The sequence below is a fragment of the Leucoraja erinacea genome, chromosome 1 (genome assembly GCF_028641065.1).
Source record: "Leucoraja erinacea ecotype New England chromosome 1, Leri_hhj_1, whole genome shotgun sequence".
In the NCBI taxonomy this organism is placed as follows: Eukaryota; Metazoa; Chordata; class Chondrichthyes; order Rajiformes; family Rajidae; genus Leucoraja; species Leucoraja erinaceus.
The window spans coordinates 83,293,881-83,312,582 of record NC_073377.1 but is presented as its reverse complement, the minus strand read 5'-3'; the positions used below and the strand labels follow the sequence as shown (position 1 = coordinate 83,312,582).

The 18,702-nt window shown below is 40.4% G+C and overlaps 1 protein-coding gene across 3 annotated transcripts in view; it reads right to left on the bottom strand.

The window, feature by feature from the left end:
* Positions 1-18,702, bottom strand: part of anapc4 (anaphase promoting complex subunit 4) — a 116,529-nt gene that overhangs the window by 48,286 nt on the left and 49,541 nt on the right. For all 3 annotated transcript variants that reach the window (XM_055638015.1, XM_055638034.1, XM_055638025.1), the window contains exons 17-18: positions 8,481-8,536; positions 459-505 (exon numbers count right to left, since the gene is read on the bottom strand). In XM_055638015.1, the coding sequence (XP_055493990.1) occupies positions 459-505; positions 8,481-8,536 (103 nt within the window). The remainder of the gene's footprint in view (positions 1-458; positions 506-8,480; positions 8,537-18,702) is intronic.

The window sequence follows — 18,702 nt, the reverse complement described above, 5'->3', positions numbered from 1 at the left end:
CGCCCTCGGTGAACGTTTTCAAGGACCTTTCTTCAAGGACTGAAAAAATGTCCGCTATTCGGAGGTTTTCGTTATTTCGATCTTCGGATAAAAGGTTGTGCACCTGTACCATAATCATCAGTCAGGGCTTTCTGAATCTCTGCAACTCTTCTAGCTTCTTGAACTTTCTGTTTCCCAGTCTCAAGCTTATTGTACATTATTCCTGCCTCTCCTTCGAACTGTTGATAACTTTGCCTTCACTGCCTCAGCCCTGGGTTTTGATGTTTCTTCCATAAAAGCCCTTTGCCTCTCCACAAACTTCTATGTCTATGCTTTTTATCACTCAGTATGTTCAGTTTAAAACAACAAGGGAGTTTATTTTATATTAACTGTACTACATAATGCAGATTATCTTAGTTTTTGCTGATAATGAAAGGACCAATACAATTTTGAAGCTCTAAATGAACCACTGTAATTACCTTGTTTAGCTCTGGCAAAACGTGGTCATCAGACATTCTCAACATTGCTGAAAAACAAAATAAGAAATTGTTATTGGCATGAGTAGCCACATAATGTCCCTTTTTATTGAAAAAAATGTACAGATCTCAGATTAAAAAACAGAAAAGGCTGGAAACACTCAGCAGGTCAGACAAGATCTGAGGAAAGTGAAACAGCTAAGATTTTAGCCCATGGATCCTTAATCAGAATAGGGCTTGCAACACTGTTTTTATTCTATATTTTCTTTTCTTTTCTAATCGCACAATATACAACACAAATTAAAAACATTCTGAATTTGTCTATTGTTAGTAATTTTTTTTTCCTTTTCGATATCAATTAACAGCTGGTTTACTGTTCCTGCTCATTTTGGGAATACAGCAGACCATTGAGACGTTAATTTTTTTTGTTTTTGTTTTTTTGTTTTTGTTTATTTTATTAGAAGTTAATACAGCACAAAACAGTACAGTGGCACCTAATTTTAGGTGCCAACTATGTAATACCGTAATCCATTCTATGTACAACCTCTAGTTTTATGTTATAAGAAAGAAGTAAGCAGAACAAGAAAAAGAAAGCAATAGAAAGGGGAAAAAGTGGAAAGATAGATGGTAGAGAGTAGAAAAACGTGAAGTGTGTATATAAAAAATAAAAAAAGGAAAAGAGAAAGAGGAAAGTAGAAATAGAAGAGAAGGCCCCTTAAAAGAAAATTTTTCAAATCTGTATTCGGAGATGTAGCTCTATCCGCGTCATGAACTGAAATCAGCAATCCTTACGGCACCGCTGCATCACATGATTCCAAAAAGTCGATGAAAGGAGACCAACTCTTTAAGAATTGGTCATATTTATCTATTAGTCGGAGTCTCATTTCTTCAAGGCGTGCTATGTCCATCATATTCCTAATCCACATTTTAACAGTTGGTGTGGTTGTATTTTTCCAAAATTTAAGTATCAATTTCTTTCCAATTATTAACCCATAATTAAAAAAAAACATTTTGATCTTTATTTAAATTGGTATCTTCTCCTATTATTCCAAATATAATCCATTCCGTTTTGGGTTCTATTCTTGACTTGAAAATCTTTGTAAATATATCAAATATATCACTCCAAAATTTATTCAACTTTGTACATCCAACAAATGAGTGTGTTATATTAGCGTTTTGAAACAAACATTTATCGCATCTGGGAGAGACGTTTGGATAAAATTTATTCAACCTCGTTTTTGAATAATATAGTCTATGTAATAATTTGAATTGAATTAAATTATGTCTTGCATTAATAGAACAGTTATGTGTATTCATCAAATATTTTTCCCATCTATCCTTCGAGATCTTTGTCATTAGCTCTTGTTCCCAATCTTCCCTTAATGCTTCTGTTGAGGGTGATTCTCTATTTAATATATTATTATAAAAGTATGATATTAATTTTTGTGAATCAGCCTTGATATTCATTGCTTCTTCTAAAGGATCTAAAAATATAGTTTGAAATCTATGTGTATGTTTCTTCATAAAGTCACATACCTGTATATATTTAAAATATTGATTATCCTTCAATTTAAATTTTAATTTTAATTGTTGAAATGATAACAGTTTGCCCACTTCATACATGTCCCCTACTTTCCTAATCCCCTGTCTATCCCATTGTTGATATGTGTTGTCGATGAGAGAAGGTTTGAATGCGGGGTTGTTCAATAGTGGGGTTAGTACTGATAAATTATTTAATTTCAAGGATGCTTTTATTTGTTTCCAAATTCTTATTATATTGTGAATAATTGGGTTCTTCTTATATATTATACTATTCAATTTTATCGGTGAGAGCAGGATCGTTCCTATATCGTACGGATAGCACTCCTCTTTCTCCATTCTTATCCACTCCAACTGCTGAGTGGAACTATCTAGCCAGTATATTATGTTCTTAATATGCACTGCCCAGTAGTAATATATAAAGTTAGGTAATGATAAACCCCCCACTTCTTTAGATTTGCACAAATGCTTTCGTTGAATTCTATGTGTTCTGTAGTCCCATATAAAATTAGTGATAGTGGAATCTAATTTTTTGAAAAAATATTTTGGAATATATATTGGGATTGCTTGAAACAAATATATTAATTGTGGTAAGAAAGTCATTTTTATAGCGTTAATTCTACCTATCAATGAGAGTGGAAGCGTTTTCCAAAATTTAATCGTATCATTCAGTTTATTTAATAGTGGTATAAAATTGGCACTAAATAATGATTTGTGTCTTCTCGTAATTTGAATACCCAGGTACTTGAATTTTTCTGTTGCAATTTTGAAGGGGAATTTTAGTAAGTGTCTCGAATCCTGTGGTTTTAAAGACATAATTTCGCTTTTATTCCAATTTATTCTGTATCCTGAAAAAGAGCCGAATTCCTCAATTAGTGTTAATAAGGTGGGTATACTCGTTTGTGTATTAGTAATATATAAAAGGATATCATCAGCGTATAATGAAATTTTATTCTTTGAGTCCTTGCTGTTATATCCGTGAATATTCGGGTGATTTCTAATCCTTTCGGCCAGCGGTTCTATCATAAGGGCAAATAGCAATGGTGATAAGGCACACCCTTGCCTATTACCCCTTGATAAGTAAAATTTTGGAGATAGCGTATTGTTAGTTAATATTCTTGCCGTAGGTCTATCATAAAGTAGTTTAATCCATCTGATAAAATTCTCTCCCATATTAAATTTTTGGAGTACCTTGTATAAATACTGCCATTCTACTTGATCAAATGCCTTCTCTGCATCCAACGTGACCACTGAGATATCTTCATTGTCCTTCTTATGAGAGTACATTATATTAAAAAGCCTTCTCAAATTATTAAATGATTGTCTTTTGGGTATAAATCGCGTTTGATCCGTATTTATTAAATTGTTAATATAATTATTTAGCCTTCTAGCTAGAATCTTTGCTAAAATTTTCTGATCCGTATTTAGAAGTGATATAGCTCTATAAGAACCAGGCTCATCTAAATCTTTATCTTTTTTTGGTATAAGCGCTATTGTTGCTTCTGCTAGGGTTTCTGGTAGTTTATTTTCAGTATAAGCCTGCGTGTATAAATTAAATAATCTTGGTACAATAGACTCCTGAAATCTTTTATAAAATTCATTACTAAAGCCATCTGGTCCTGGGGTCTTCCCATTTTTCAATGAGTTTATTATTTGTTTTATTTCTTCACTAGTAATCCGTGCTCCTAATTGCTCTTGTTCTAAACTATCCAATTTTGGGAGCTTGCAATTATCTAAAAAATTTGTAATTTTACTTACATCTGTCTTTATTTTGGATGTGTATAAATTATGATAAAATTGGGCAAACCTCTTATTAATATCCTTAGGCAATGTTAGCAACTCACCATTGTCCGATTTAATTTTTGTAATAGTTTTTTCCTTTTCTCGTTGCTTCAGTTGCCTCGCAAGCAGTTTATGTGGCTTATCCCCAAATTCGAAGTGTGCTTGTTTTGTAATTTGGAATAATCTTATTACTCTAGCCGATAATATTCTATTGACTTTATATTTCAGTAAAGTTATCTTATTATGTTTATTTATGGTTGGGTCAGTTGCATTGTCCAGTTCTAGTAATTTTATCTTCTGTTCTATCCGCTGAAGTTCTCTTTTATTTTCCTTATTTTGAAAACTTTGGTAAGAGATTATGACACCGCGAATATATGCCTTGAAGGTTTCCCATAATAGCGGTGCAGAAATACCCGGTGTGTCATTTATTTCGAAAAAAAGTTTTGTTTGTTCTTTTATATACTCATAACCCTGCGGGTTATTTAATATGTGTGCATTGAACCTCCAAAAAGGCTTTATACTCGGCATTCCCTCAATTTTAAGTATAAAAGTCAATGGTGAGTGATCAGAAATAATACTATTATGATATGATATGATGGGTTATTCGTATACGGGATCAATTTTGTGTCCAGTAAGAAATAGTCAATTCGCGAATAAGTTTTTTGGACTGATGAATAAAATGAGTATTCCCTACCACTTGGATTTGCTATTCTCCAAACATCAGCTATGTTATTATTTTTTATATAAGTATTTAAAAATTCACAGGTCTTGGTTTTAACAAGACGCTTCCCTAGCTTTATTGATTTATCTAAATATGGATCTATAACACAATTGAAATCTCCCCCCATTATTATATTTTGAAAATTATGCTCTGCGATTAAATCTATTATTTTCCTAAAAAATTGTGGGTTATCAAAATTAGGCGCGTAAATATTTATCATAGTTAATGGTGTATTGTAAATTTCTCCTGTGACTATAACATATCTTCCCTCTTTATCAGATATGGAATTCTTTAATTTAAAAGGTATGCCCTTCCGAATTATAATGGCCGTGCCTCTTGCTTTAGAGGTGAATGAGGAGTAATAGGTTTGACCTATCCAATTTGCCCTTAATCTGATCTGAGTTTGTTGTTTCAAATGTGTCTCTTGTAGGAACGCAATATCCATATTTAATGATTTTAATTGTGCCAGAATTTTACCTCTTTTAATTGGCTCATTCGCACCTCTGATGTTCCAACTACAGAAGGTGAGACCTCCGGTATTTATTCGACTATTATCTTGCATTGGCTATTATTACCAGACTGTATGCTTCATGTGATGCAGCCAAGTACCTCAGAATCCCGAATCCAGAGTTGTCCTTCATAATTTCTACAGTAGTTCTACATCTCCTGACATTATTAAACATAATTGAGGGGAAGAGAAAAACATAAAATAAAGTGTACATAAAAATGATTAAATCATGCAACACATAATTGTGAATAAACAAAAAAAGTGAATGTAATTTATCAAAAAAGCGATAAATTACAAAAAAGCCACCTAAGGTAGCTAGATATGTTTTAAATTTGACCTCCGTCGATGAAATTATGCACTGGGCCCTATCCCCCTGTTAGAATTTGACCCAACGTTAGTCGGTTCCCTCTAATTGTTACCAAAATTATCATATCAGGTCATCGCTGAGCAGTTTAAAATAGAATAAAATAAAAGGGAAGGTAGAAGATTTAGCTTAAAATAAAAATAATGATGGGTTAAAATACCTCATCAAAAATTACACTTTTCATTTACCTGTATGTTAGTTAATTCATTATTAGTAATTAATAATTAAAATATATGTCTAACCTCCCCCACCCTTCTTGCTATATAGTTAATCGTGTTAGTATAGGACATTACGCCTTTAACGTTGGTTGAGTATATTGTGCGTAATTGGTTAATTAGTTAGTTAGTTATATGTGTAAATAATAGGTCATATAGTGTGAAACAGATGCCTCTTATCATGGCCATTTCAAAAGGCGACAGTCTCATAGTTCTCTGTGCTTCAAAATTTGGTGATGTGCTTGCAACCTTGAGCTTTCCTATGTGCTTTCAGTTCAGAAGATGTTATTAAATAGCACATTCTTTGCAGATAAGACTGTCTGGTAACTGTCTGAAGGTTTCGAGTGGTTTAATTTGAACAGAAAAAACGGTTTCCAGACAAAATGTCAGTTAATCTGATCCTGATTGAATTTTGTTTAAAATCTCCTCGGCGTATTTGCAGGCAGCGTCCGGGTCGGTAAATGAGCGTTGCTTGCCCTTAAAAGTAATTAGCATTTTTGCTGGATAGATCACGCCATAACGAACTTCAGAATGTCCATATAAAACACTGCTTGCAGTTTTAAACTCGCGTCTTTTTGCCAGAATTTCCCGAGGGTAATCCCTGTAGAATCTTACGATATTATCAGCGAATGTAAGATTTTCTCCATATTTTATCTTCTTTAATAGAGTTTCCACAGTTGAAATATCTAGAAACTTTACAATAATTTGCCTTGGTTTAGCATTATCGTGTTTTTGGAGGCGACCCACTCGATGAGCCAGATCTATCTTTGGTTTTTCAGGAAGTTTGAAAACATCTTTAAGTAGATTAGTAATAAAATCACGCATTTGAAGGCCGTGTTCGGCACCCTCTTTAATTCCTACAAGTCTCAGATTTTGTCTCCTAGACCTGGCCTCTAAATCTTGACATTTCTCATTCAATTTATTCGTTAACTGCCAATTCGTATCGTGTTGTTTTTTCAGACCTGTTATCTCTTGGCTCATCTGTTCCATCTCACCCTCCATTTCTTCCATCAATTTTTCGTTAATTGAGACGTTAATTTTAATTCATCACTATTGAGCATCTACTCCATTTATCTTCCATGGCCCTGCCTTCCTTAATATTTAACAAAAATTGTCCAACATTACTTTTGAAATATTCAATTCACTCATTTCAATGGGCTTTTAAAAAACAGTTGTAGAGTTCCCTTAAATGTTAGGTGAAAATATGATTAGACACTTACAAGTTTCCTACTATTTAGAAATAATTCCTGTATCCCCTCTTCTTGGACCTAGTTTATTACTAGGAACATTTCTACAATGAATCCCACCACAAATTTGCCAAGTCACTTAGTCTGTCAACAATTCCTTTGCAATTGATTACTCCTATTAACTTGTTGCATCACAAGGGTCTATACCAAACTTGGGCATTTGTTATAAAAACATCCACCTAAATATCCCGCAAGATGGAGGACTTATTAAGGATGTGTATGAAGGAATTGCAGATGCTGGTTTAAAATGAAGATAGACACAAAATGCTGGAGTAACTCAGCGGGACAGGCAGTATCTCTGGATGCAAGCTGACTGGCCCGCTAAGATACCCCAGCATTTTGTGTCTATCTTCGCCTTATTACGATCCTTGGTGGATGTGATTACTTATATCCTGCCAATTAACATGTATTTTGGATATTGCTGCTTCTCTCACCTAACCGATTCCCTGACCATTGCAAATATTTGCCTAATATTCGACATGCTTCTATCTTGGTGAGTTTCTCATGATATGCAAATAATAGGCCTTTGTTTGGTTAATAATGATTCAAGTAAACTTTTTTTCAGGGGATTAATGATAGCGAATATGATATTTAAAGTGCTGGGAGAGCTCAGCAGACAACTGTGGAGAAAGAAAACGACCTAATGTTTAAGTCAATGAACTTTCATCAGAAAGTCCTGAAGAAAGGTCATTACCTGAAACACAAACTGGTTCTATCTCCTGTCCTGAATATTTACAGCACTTTATTTCATATTTTGGATCTCAACAGTGTTACACTGTGTGCATATTTAAATGGACATAATTAAAAGAAAAAATGTTTAGAACCAACCAACAATTTCTACCTTTATTTTTAACATTAAACACATTGAAACATAGAAAAATAGGTGCAGGAGTAGGCCATGGCCCTTGAGTCGGGACTGTCACATGCTGAAAGAATGGAGCAGCTGGGCTTGTACACTCTGGAGTTTAGAAGGATGAGAGGATATCTCATTGAAACATATAAGATTGTTATGGGTTTGGACACGCTAGAGGCAGGAAACATGTTCCCAATGTTGGGGAGGTCCTGAACCAGGGGCCATAGTTTAAGAATAAGGAGTAAGCCATTTAGAACGGAGACGAGGAAACACTTTTTCTCAGAGAGTGGTGAGTCTGTGGAATTCTCTGCTTCAGTGGGTGGTTGGAGGCAGGTTCTCTGGCGCTAGATAGGGCTCTTAAAAATAGCAGAGTCAGGGGATATGGGGAGAAGGCAGGAATGGGGTACTGATTGGGGATGATCAGCCATGATCACATTGAATGGCGGTGCTGGCTCGAAGGGCCAAATGGCCTACTCCTGCACCTATTATCTATTGTCTAGTGAGTCAGTACCTCGTTCCTGCTTGTTCCCATATCCCTTGATTCCTTTAGCCCAAAAAGCTAAATCTAACTCTCTCTTGAAAACATCTAGTGAATTGGCCTCCACTGCTTTCTGTGGCAGAGAAATCTAAAGATTTCAGATCCTCTTAAATAACCTCGTAATCCAAATATCATAACAATCACATTTCATTCTGTCTTGTTAATTGGACCTAAGCCTACCTTCAAATATGAAACATCATTCAAAATTACACAAAGATAGAACCAAGAATGTGTTACATTAAATGAAAGTTTCTTCACCTGCATATAGCCATCGGAAAAATGCCTTGAAGCTTTTCATACTACTGTCTATAACCCTGAAATAGAACACAGCATCTTAGTATGAAAATCAAATTTCTTCTTAATAACAGAATTCAAGATAAAAATCAATATATTCCTTGATATACCACAACCCAGGCCAGTAAAGAAGACAGATTTTCAAATACGTCGACTGAATAAAATACTATTATTTAGGAGGGTAGATAGGTATGTGCACATGTGAGTGTAGAACTATAGGTTCATTCAGGTAAAATGACAATTGATTTTAAATACATTTTTAAAACTTGAATGCAATAATGTCAACTCAGTGAAATATTAGTAAAATACTTTAAGATGTTTCATGTCCCATCAGGAGCCAGAACATCCTCGACCACTGCTACGCATCCATAAAAACCCCTACTACTCCATCCCCCAGCCACATTTTGGGATATCTGAGCATCCAGCTGCGCTTCTACTCCCTGCCTACAAACAGAAATTGAAGTGGGAAGATCCGGTACAGAAAGTCGTTTAATGCTGATTTGCAGAAAAGGATGACATCCTACGTGACTGCTTTGAGTCAGTGGACTGGTCCATATTCTATGTGAAACTATAAGCCGGTTAGCCTGACTGCAGTGGTTGATAAGATTTTAGAGTCCATTATGAAGGATAAAGTTTTCAAATTCTTAGAAGCACATGATAAAATAGGCCCAAGTCAGCATGGTTTTGTGAAGAGGAGATCTTGCCTCACATATCTGTTGGAATTCTTTGAAGAAGTAAATAACAGGATTGACAAAGGAGAGACAGTGGATGTGTTTACTTTGATTTTCGGAAGGGCTTTGATTAACTGCCACGTGAGGCTGTGGTATTAGAAGGGATATAATAGCATGGATAGAGGATTGGGTGAATGGCAGAAGGCAAAGAGTGGGCATAAAGGGAGCTTTTACTGGTTGGGTGATGATGACTAGTGGTGTTCCACAGGGATCAGTGTTGGGTCCGCTACATGTCACATTGTATATTAATGATTTAGATGATGGAATTGATGGCTTTGTGGAGATTAATTTGTGGAGACTAATTCACCAACCGGAAACCACAGATGAATGGTGAGGTCCAATCCCTGGTGAAGGCCAAGACTGCTGCATACAAGTCAAACAATCCTGAGCGGTACACAAAATCTTGCTACGATCTTGCAAAGGACAATACCAGGACAAACAGCAAAACCATTCAAAGTCCCATCGACTGTGGCAAGGCTTGAACACTATAACGGGCTACAAAGCAAAGTCAGGCACAATCTCGCACGCGCGGGCGTGGGGTGCGTTTGTGCGTGTGTAAGAAGCTGCTCCTGAACCTACATGTGACAGTTTCCACAGTGTATGTTCATGTGGTGCAGCTACAAACTAGATTTGCAATATACCTGTGCATAGGAAAACATCACTTGAATTGTGCATAACCTGTGTTAAGGTGTTGACGTCAGAAGTTGAAACTGTCAGCAAAAACTTTGACCAGTTGATTTCAGAACCTGTCCAGGGACTCCATCCAGTCCAGTCTAAGGGTCCAAAAATCAACGATCTGACTGATCAACAAAAATCAACAGATCTGAGTGTGGCGGCGCCTAACTGCAGTCCGTCTCTTTAAAAACATTTTTTTTTTTAGCTGTGTATATGTGGGGGGGGGGGGGGGGGGGGGGGGGGGGGGGGGGAAATCATTTAATCTCTTCCTTGTACGGGGCCCCGACTTTTTCCCTGTCCGGTCTCTGGTGTCTTTGGGTGTCGGCGGTGGCCTCCAACCTAAGGGCTCCAGTCGCGGAGCCTGCAGATTCGCCATCGCGGAGCTGGCCGACTTCGGAGCGGGGAGAGCTGTGGTGGCGCGCGGCTGCAACCCGACTTCGGAGTTTCGGAGGCTTCGGCCGCAGGCCCGGTGGACAGAAACATCGGGAGCTCGCAGGTCTCGGGTGGGAGACCGCATTTCGGAGCTCCTGCAAGGCAACTTCTCCCGCCGGAATCACGGGGTTTAAATGACTCGGAGCGGGGCCTAACATCGCCCGGCGGGGACTTAACATTGTGAGCCCCAGTCACCTCAACACTGCAGTTGGACTGCTGGACCGCGGCAGAAGAACAAAGGGAAGAGATAAGACTTTTGCCTTCCATCACAGTGAGGAGGTGTTGGAGATTCACTGTGATGGATGTTTGTGTAAATTGTGTTAAGTGTGTGTCTTGGTTTTTTTTGTAATGTCATGACTGCAGGAATGAAATTTCGTTCAAACCTTGTCTGTTTGAATGACAATAAAAGGCATTCTAATCCATTCTGCTACCTTCTTCTTCTTGCGTATGGCGTGCACAGCCTAAAGTTGTAGGACAACTTGTTCTATTTGATCTTATTTGATTGTGCACGTCGGGTTGATTGCATTAGTCAAAACAGGGCGGACCACGTGAAGGCTGCATTCTTCCACCCCAACTTCTGCCACCGACATGACTGGAACAGACCCAACAGAGAATGATAACAGTTGCCTTGGTGAAACATCGTTTGCTTGTTCAAAGTAGGCTTGAAAGCATTGAGTTGACCCAGTAAAGGTTTGTTGCTGCTGATACAGTGCCCTCCATAATGTTTGGGACAAAGACCCATAATTTATTTATTTGCCTCTGTACTCCACAATTTGAGATGTGTAATAGAAAAAATCACATGTGCTTAAAGGGTACATTGTCAGATTTTATTAAAGTGTATTTTTATACATTTTAGTTTCACCATGTAGAAATTTACAGCTGCGTTTATACATAGTCCCCCCATTTCAGGGCACCATGTTTGGGACACATGGCTTCACAGGTGCTTGTAATTGCTCAGGTGTGTTTAAATGCTTCCTTAAAGCAGGTAGAAGTGATCTCGCAGCGCCTAGTCTTTTAATCACCTTTGGAAACTTTTATCGCTGTTTATCAACATAATGACCAAAGTTGTGCCAATGAAAGTCAAAGAAGCCATTATGAGACTGGGAAACAAGAATACAACTGTTAGAGACATCAGCCAAACATTAGGCTTACTAAAATCAACTGTTTGGAACATCATTAAGAAGAAAGAGAGCACTGGTGAGCTTACACATCGCTAAGAGACTGGCAGGCCAAGGAAAACCTCTACAGCTGATGACAGAAGAATTCTCTCTATAATAAAGACAAATCCCCAAACACCTGTCCGACAGATCAGAAACACAATTCAGGAGTCAGGTGTGGAATTGTCAATGACCACTGTCCCTAGAAGACTTCATGTACAGAAATACAGAGGCTACACTGCAAGATGCAAACCACTGTTTAGCTGCAAAAATAGGATGGCCAGTTTAAAGTTTGCCAAGAAGTACTTAAAAGAGCAACCACAGTTCAGGAAAAAGGTTGTGGACAAATGAGATGAAGGTTAACTTATATCTGAGTGATGGCAAGAGTAAAGTGTGGAGGAGAGAAGGAGGAGAGAAGGAACTGCCCAAGATTCAAAGCAGATGCAGTATAATATAGATAAATGTGAGGTTCATATTCTATGTCGCTCTTCGAGGGAGATGCTAACTGCATTTCATTGTCTCTGTACTGTACACTGCACAATGACAATAAAGTTTGAATCTGAATCTAAATCTGAATCTGTTATCCACTTTGGCAAAAACAAGCGGGCAGAATATTATCTCAATGGGGTTAGGTTAGGTAACGGGGAGGTACAGCGAGACCTGGGTGTCCTTGTACACTGGTCACTGAAAGTTGGCGTGCAGGTACAGCAGGCAGTGAAGAAAGCTAATGGAATGTTTGGCCTTCATAACAAGAGGATTTCAGTATAGAAGCAGAAAGGAGGTTCTTCTGCAGTTGTATAGGGCTCTGGTAAGACCACATCTGGAGTATCGCATACAGTTTTGGTCTCCCAATTTGAGGAAGGACATCCTTGCGATTGAGGCAGTGCAGCGTAGGTTCACGAGATTGATCCCAGGGATGGCGGGACTGTCATATGAGGAAAGATTGAAAAGACTAGGCTTGTAATCACAGGAGTGTAGAAGGATGAGGGGGATCTTATAAAAACATCTAAAATTATAAAAAGACTGCACAAGCTAGATGCAGGCAAAATGTTCTCAATGTTGGGCGAGTCCAGAACCAGGGGCCACAGTCTTAGAATAAAGGGGAGGCCATTTAAGACTGGGGTGAGAAGAAACTTTTTCACCCAGAGAGTTGTGAATTTGTGGAATTCCCTGCCACAGAGAGCAGTGGAGGTCAAATCACTGGATGGATTTAAGAGAGAGTTAGATAGAGCACTAGGGGCTAGTGGAATCAAGGGATATGGGGAGAAGGCAGCCACGATCGCAATGAATGGCGGTGCTGGCTCAAAGGGCCGAATGACCTCCTCCTGCACCTATTTTCTATGTTTCTATATTTCTATGCATACCGCCTCATCTGTGAAACACGGTGGTGGGGGTGTTATGGCCTGGGCATGTATGGCTGCGGAAGATACTGGCTCACTTATCTTCATTGATGATATCAATGCTGATGGTAGTAACGTAGTGAATTCTGAAGTGTATAGACACATCCTATCTGCTCAAGTTCAAACAAATCCCTCAAAACTCATTGGCCGGCGGTTTATTCTACAACAAGACAATGATCCCAAACATACTGCTAAAGCAACAAAGGAGGTTTTCGAAGCTAAAAAATTGTCAATTCTTGAGTGGCCAAGTCAATCACACGATCTGAACACAATTGAGCATGCCTTTTATATGCTGAAGAAAAAACTGAGGGGGACTAGCCCCCAAAACAAGCATAAGCTAAAGATGACTGTAAACATGCCTGGCAGAGCATCACCTAGAAGACACCCAGCAACTGGTGATGTCCATGAATCGCAGACTTCAAGCAGTCATTGCATGCAAAGGATATGCTACAAAATACTAAACATGACTACTTTCATTTACATGACATTGCTGTGTCCCAAACATTATGGTGCCCTGAAATGGGGGGACTATGTATAAACACTGCTATAATTTCTACATGGTGAGCCCAAAATGTATAAAAATGGCCTTTATTAAAATCTGACAATGTGCACTTTAACCACATGTGATTTTTTTTTCTATTACAAATCTCAAATTGTGGAGTAGAGGTAAATAAATAAATGATGGGTCTTTGTCCCAAACATTATGGAGAGCACTGTATCTCCTCCAATTTCACCTTTCTTCATTTTTTTCAATGTTTTTCTTTTTTTCCTGCTGTTTGGTTTAATTCTTTCTTCCACTCATTGCTATTTACACATGACTTAGAGTTTTAATTGTTTCAATTGATATGTCCTGGTTCAGACTCTGTATCTCTCTTTATGTTTCCTCCATCTAACTGGTGAAGGAGCGGCATCATGGCTTGGCCAGTTCACCTTGCAGACGGTATCGTACCAAAATGTATTTTTCCAATTGCTTCAATTTCCCGAGCAAAAATCTACAACAAACAGCTTGAGACATTCATTTGCTGCTGATCACAAAATTAACGGGTATTTAATTTAAAGATATGCAAGTTAAACATCTCAAATTATCCATCCATCTCTATATAATCTATATTACTAAAAGTCTGTTCTTGACCGGTTTTGGCCATCTGTGCTGCGATTTCCGAGAGAACGCCGCCACCTACGGCCGTCATTTTTGGCCACCTTGCTCAGAGCCCCCCTTAGGTCCCTCCCCCCTGCCGCCAGCGGGGGCAGCAGAGAGAATGGGGAATTTTGTGTAAACATTAATATCTCTTTCATTTTTAATCGACGGGAAAAATCCTCGGCACACAAGTGCCATTAGTGGTTCTAAAATGCTTGCAGAATGTGTCTATAGGTTCTAAACCTTGCAAAAAAGTGTCTATTGGTTCTAAAGCTTGCAAAAAGTGTCTCTATTGGTTCTAAAGCTTGCAAAAAATGTCTATTGGGTTCTAAAGCTTGCAAAAAAATGACTATTGGTTCTAAAGCTTGCAAAAAATGTCTATTGGTTCTAAAGCTTGCAAAAAATGTCTATTGTTCTAAAGCTTACAAAAAAAATGTCTTGGTTCTAAAATGGTTCATAATGAAAGCCTCCCCCCCCCCCCCCCCCCCCCCCCCCTCCTACCCCCTGGTTGGCTTGGCTTGGGTGTGTCTTAAAATGTGGCATGAAGATGAAAGGCACTACTTACTGCAAATGGTGGCTAGCTTTGCTCCAGTTGAAAGCACTCCCCCCCAAATGGTGGCTTGGGTGTGAAAGTTTGAAGGCACTACTTCCTGCAAATGATGGCTTGGGTGTGGCTTGAAGTTGAAAGGCACTACTTACTGCAAATGGGGGGCGTGGGTGCATTGGCCTGAAGTTGAAAGGCATTACTTACTGCAAATTGGGGCTTGAAGTTGAAAGGCACTACTTACTGCAAATGGTAGCTTGGGTGCTTTGGTTTGCAGTTGAAAGGCAGTACTTACTGCAAATGGTGGCTTGGGTGCAATGGCTTGAAGTTGAAAGGCACTATTACTGCAAATGGTGGCTTGGTTGCTTTGGCTTGAAGTTGAAAGGCACTACTTACTGCAAATGGTGGCTTGGGTGCTTTGGCTTGAAGTTAAAAGGCACTACTGTGAATGCACTTACTTCCTGTTTGCACTGTATATTGATTTTAGATAAAGCGCTACCACATACGGCTGTGATTTTTGGCCATCTTACTCAGTCCCCCTCCACTGAGCAGGTGCAGAGAATTCTTCCCATCAATGAAAAATAAAAGTGTTATGTTTGAAAAAAAATGTTGAGAATCTCTCTCCTGTCAATCATTCCATGAAAGCCACACATTTTCCGGGGGTGGGGGTGGGGGGGAAGGGGTTATAAAACCCGGAAATGTGGGTGTGGCTCAGTCTCTGCAAGCTGGAGGAGGGAGAGGTCACGACTCGCTGTCTTTAGTGGCACCGTACTTCAAATGGTATGAAACTGCACTTGAATTTGGTGGCCTTGCACCCTGCTAGAAGTGGTAAGAAACTGCACTTGAATTTGGTGGCCTTATACCCTGCTTGAAATAGAATTTCAAGGATTAGCTGTGAGTCAACTACCAGCCCACCAGCCGTGAGTGAGCTGCCAGCACAACAGGCTTGATTGACTGAGACGCCAGCCCAAGAATCCATTTGGCGCACAATTTGCATATTAGCCCTCTGGAAACCAGTCCCTTCAGCCCATAACACCCATACTAGCGCTCCAGAAAGCCCCCCCCCCCCCCAACTGGCCACCAATATTAGAATTGCTGGAGAGGTGGAATATTACGTTGGATGACCAGCCCTCCTGTGTGATGCTGGGACCCAACGGGTCCCACTTAGTCTAGTATATATATATATATACACACACTCACTCATTTTTTTTAAAAACTATATATTTCTACTAGCAAAGTATAATCATTTAGTGTTCTATACATTACAGGAAATTTATCACATTCTGAACAAAAAAATTCAAATATAGGTAGTTATCATTGCAAAGACAAGCCTTTTCCATATCATCATTATTATAACTATTACTATAAAGTAATAGGCTAAATCTTATTTCATCTGGCCCAACACCCACACTTTGCTCCCTTGATCCCACAGTCGCACTTATTTTCACCAAAGTACAGTAGGCATCCACCAGGGATATTAGGCCATGAATGGCAATCATGCCCAGGTGGGCCCCACGCCAGCCCCAGAATTGGACTGGCAAACTCTGGCAGATCAAACATTTCCATCTATCTATCTATTAATATATAAAACTCAAACCCATCCGTCCGCCTGCAGTACGGATCCCTTCCTGCCTTTCGATTCGTTCCCGCCGTGCGATGTCACAATGCCCGATGCTCGCGGACGTCCAATCGGAATGGATCCATTTGGATGTACGGCTTCTGGCCGCGTTTCTTCCTTTGATTCTCCGCAAGTCCGAAACCGGACGCAGAATCGTCGACGTCTTTTCCATTTCGGTAGAGATTTCGCTTTTCTTTCTAAGTAACCGCTCCTCATTACATTTCGTCGTGTTTAAGTACACTTTTTTAATCAAATCCGTCACCCCCCCCCCCCCCCACAATATTTCAAAAATAAACAGGCTTCTCACCCATAGAAACAGCCCCAGCCCCAGCCCCCTGGTGAATGTTCCATCGTGTGATGTCACAATGCCCAATGCTCACAGATGGCCAATCGGATTGGATTCATTTACATATGCCTTTGCAGGAGCCCAGCCCCTGGTGAACGTTCCATCGTGTGATGTCATAATGCCCAATGCTCAAATACATTGTTGCCATAGAGAACGCTCAGCGATTATTCAAATTCTTCACTAACTGTCATTCTGGTTTGCTTGTGAAGTGAAAAGTCCTGAATTGCATTTGTCTGATGCAGGAAGGTTGTTCCAGATGTTGGGAAAGTCCAGGACAAGCGGTACACAGTTTAAGGATAAAGGGGAAATCCTTTAGTAGTGAGATGAGGAAAACATTTTTCACACAGATAGTGGTGAGTCTCTGGAACTCTCTGCCACAGAAGGTAGTTGAGGCCAGTTCATTGGCTATATTTAAGAGGGACTTAGATGTGGCCCTTGTGGCTAAAGGGATCAGGGGGTATGGAGAGAAGGCAGGAACAGGATACTGAGTTGGATGATCAGCCATGATCATATTGAATGACGGTACAGGCTCGAAGGGCCGAATGGCCTACTCCTGCACTTAATTTCTATGTTTCTATCTGTCCCTCTCCTCACCCCTCTCCCTCTGCCACCCATCTCTTTCTCCCCCACCCCCTTCCCTCTCTACCACCACCCCCTTCCCTCTCTACCACCACCCTCTTCCCCCTACCCCACTGTCCCCTCTTTCACCACTCCCCCTACCCATCCCTCCCCACTCTTCCACTTCTACCCCCTTACCCCACGCCTCTCCCACCCCCCCCCCACCCCCTCTCTTCCCCTCCCTTCCCCCTCTCTCCCGCACCCCTTCCCCTACCCCTCTGTCCCTCTCTTCCACCACTCCCCCCGTCCCCTATTCTACCACACCCCGCTACCCCTCTTCTCTCCCCACTCTCTCCTCCCCCCTCTCCTCACCCCTCTCCCATCCCTCTCTACCCCACCCCCTTCCCTCTACCCCCCCCCCCCTCCCCCCCCACCCCACCCTTCCCCTATCCCTCTGTCCCTCTTCCATCACTCCTGCTACCCCCTCTCCTCCTCCCTCCCCACTCTTTCCCCTCTTTCCCTCCACCCCCCTCTCCCCATCCCTCCCTCCTCCCCTCCCCTCCCTCCCCATCCCCCCTCCCCCAAAGCTCTCTCCCCATCCCTCACCCCCTACCCCGCTCTCCTTTCCCTCCCAAATCTATTCCGTTTCCTCCTCCTCCCTCCCCTCTTCTCACCCCCCCGCAAACGCCGTTCGCAAACGCCGTTGGGGAAACAGATGTCACAATGCCCAATGCTCAAAGGCATTGTTGCCATAGAGTGAGTACAGAGAAGGTTCATCAATGGAGAGAGTACAGAGGAGATTTACTAGAATGTTGCCAGGGTTTCATCAACTAAGTTACAGAGAAAGGTTGAACAAGTTAGGCCCTTATTCTTTGGAGCGCAGAAGGTTTAAGGGGGGACTTGATAGAGGTCTTTAAAATGATGAGAGGGATAGACAGAGTTGACGTGGATAAGCTTTTCCCACTGAGAGGAGGGAAGATTCAAACAAGAGGACATGAAAAAAAAAATGAAATGATTCAATTTATTGTCATTGTCAGTGTACAGTACAGAGACAACGAAATGCATTTTTAGCATCTCCCTTGAAAGGGAGACACAGGGCGTCGCGGTGTGCCCGCGCCTGCCGCCGTAATTACATTCCATTACAGGCAAAGGTGGGTGAAGTGTCTTGCCCAAGGACACAACGACAGTATGCACTCCAAGCGGGATTTGAACCGGCTACCTTCCGGTCGCCAGCCGAACTCTTAGCCCATTGTGCTATCTGTCGCCCTTTGACTTGAGAATTAAGGGACAGAAGTTTAGGGGTAACATGAGGGGGAGCTTCTTTACTCAGAGAGTGGTAGCTGTGTGGAATGAGCTTCCAGTGAAGGTGGTGGAGGCAGGTTCGTTTTTATAATTTAAAAATAAATTGGATAGTTATACGGACGGGAAAGGAATGGAAGGTTATGGTCTGAGCGCAGGTATATGAGACTAGGGGAGAATACGTGTTCGGCACGGACTAGAAGGGTCAAGATGGCCTGTTTCCGTGCTGTAATTGTTATATGGTTAAGGTTCACCATATGAAGAAAGACTGGATAGACTCGGCTTGTA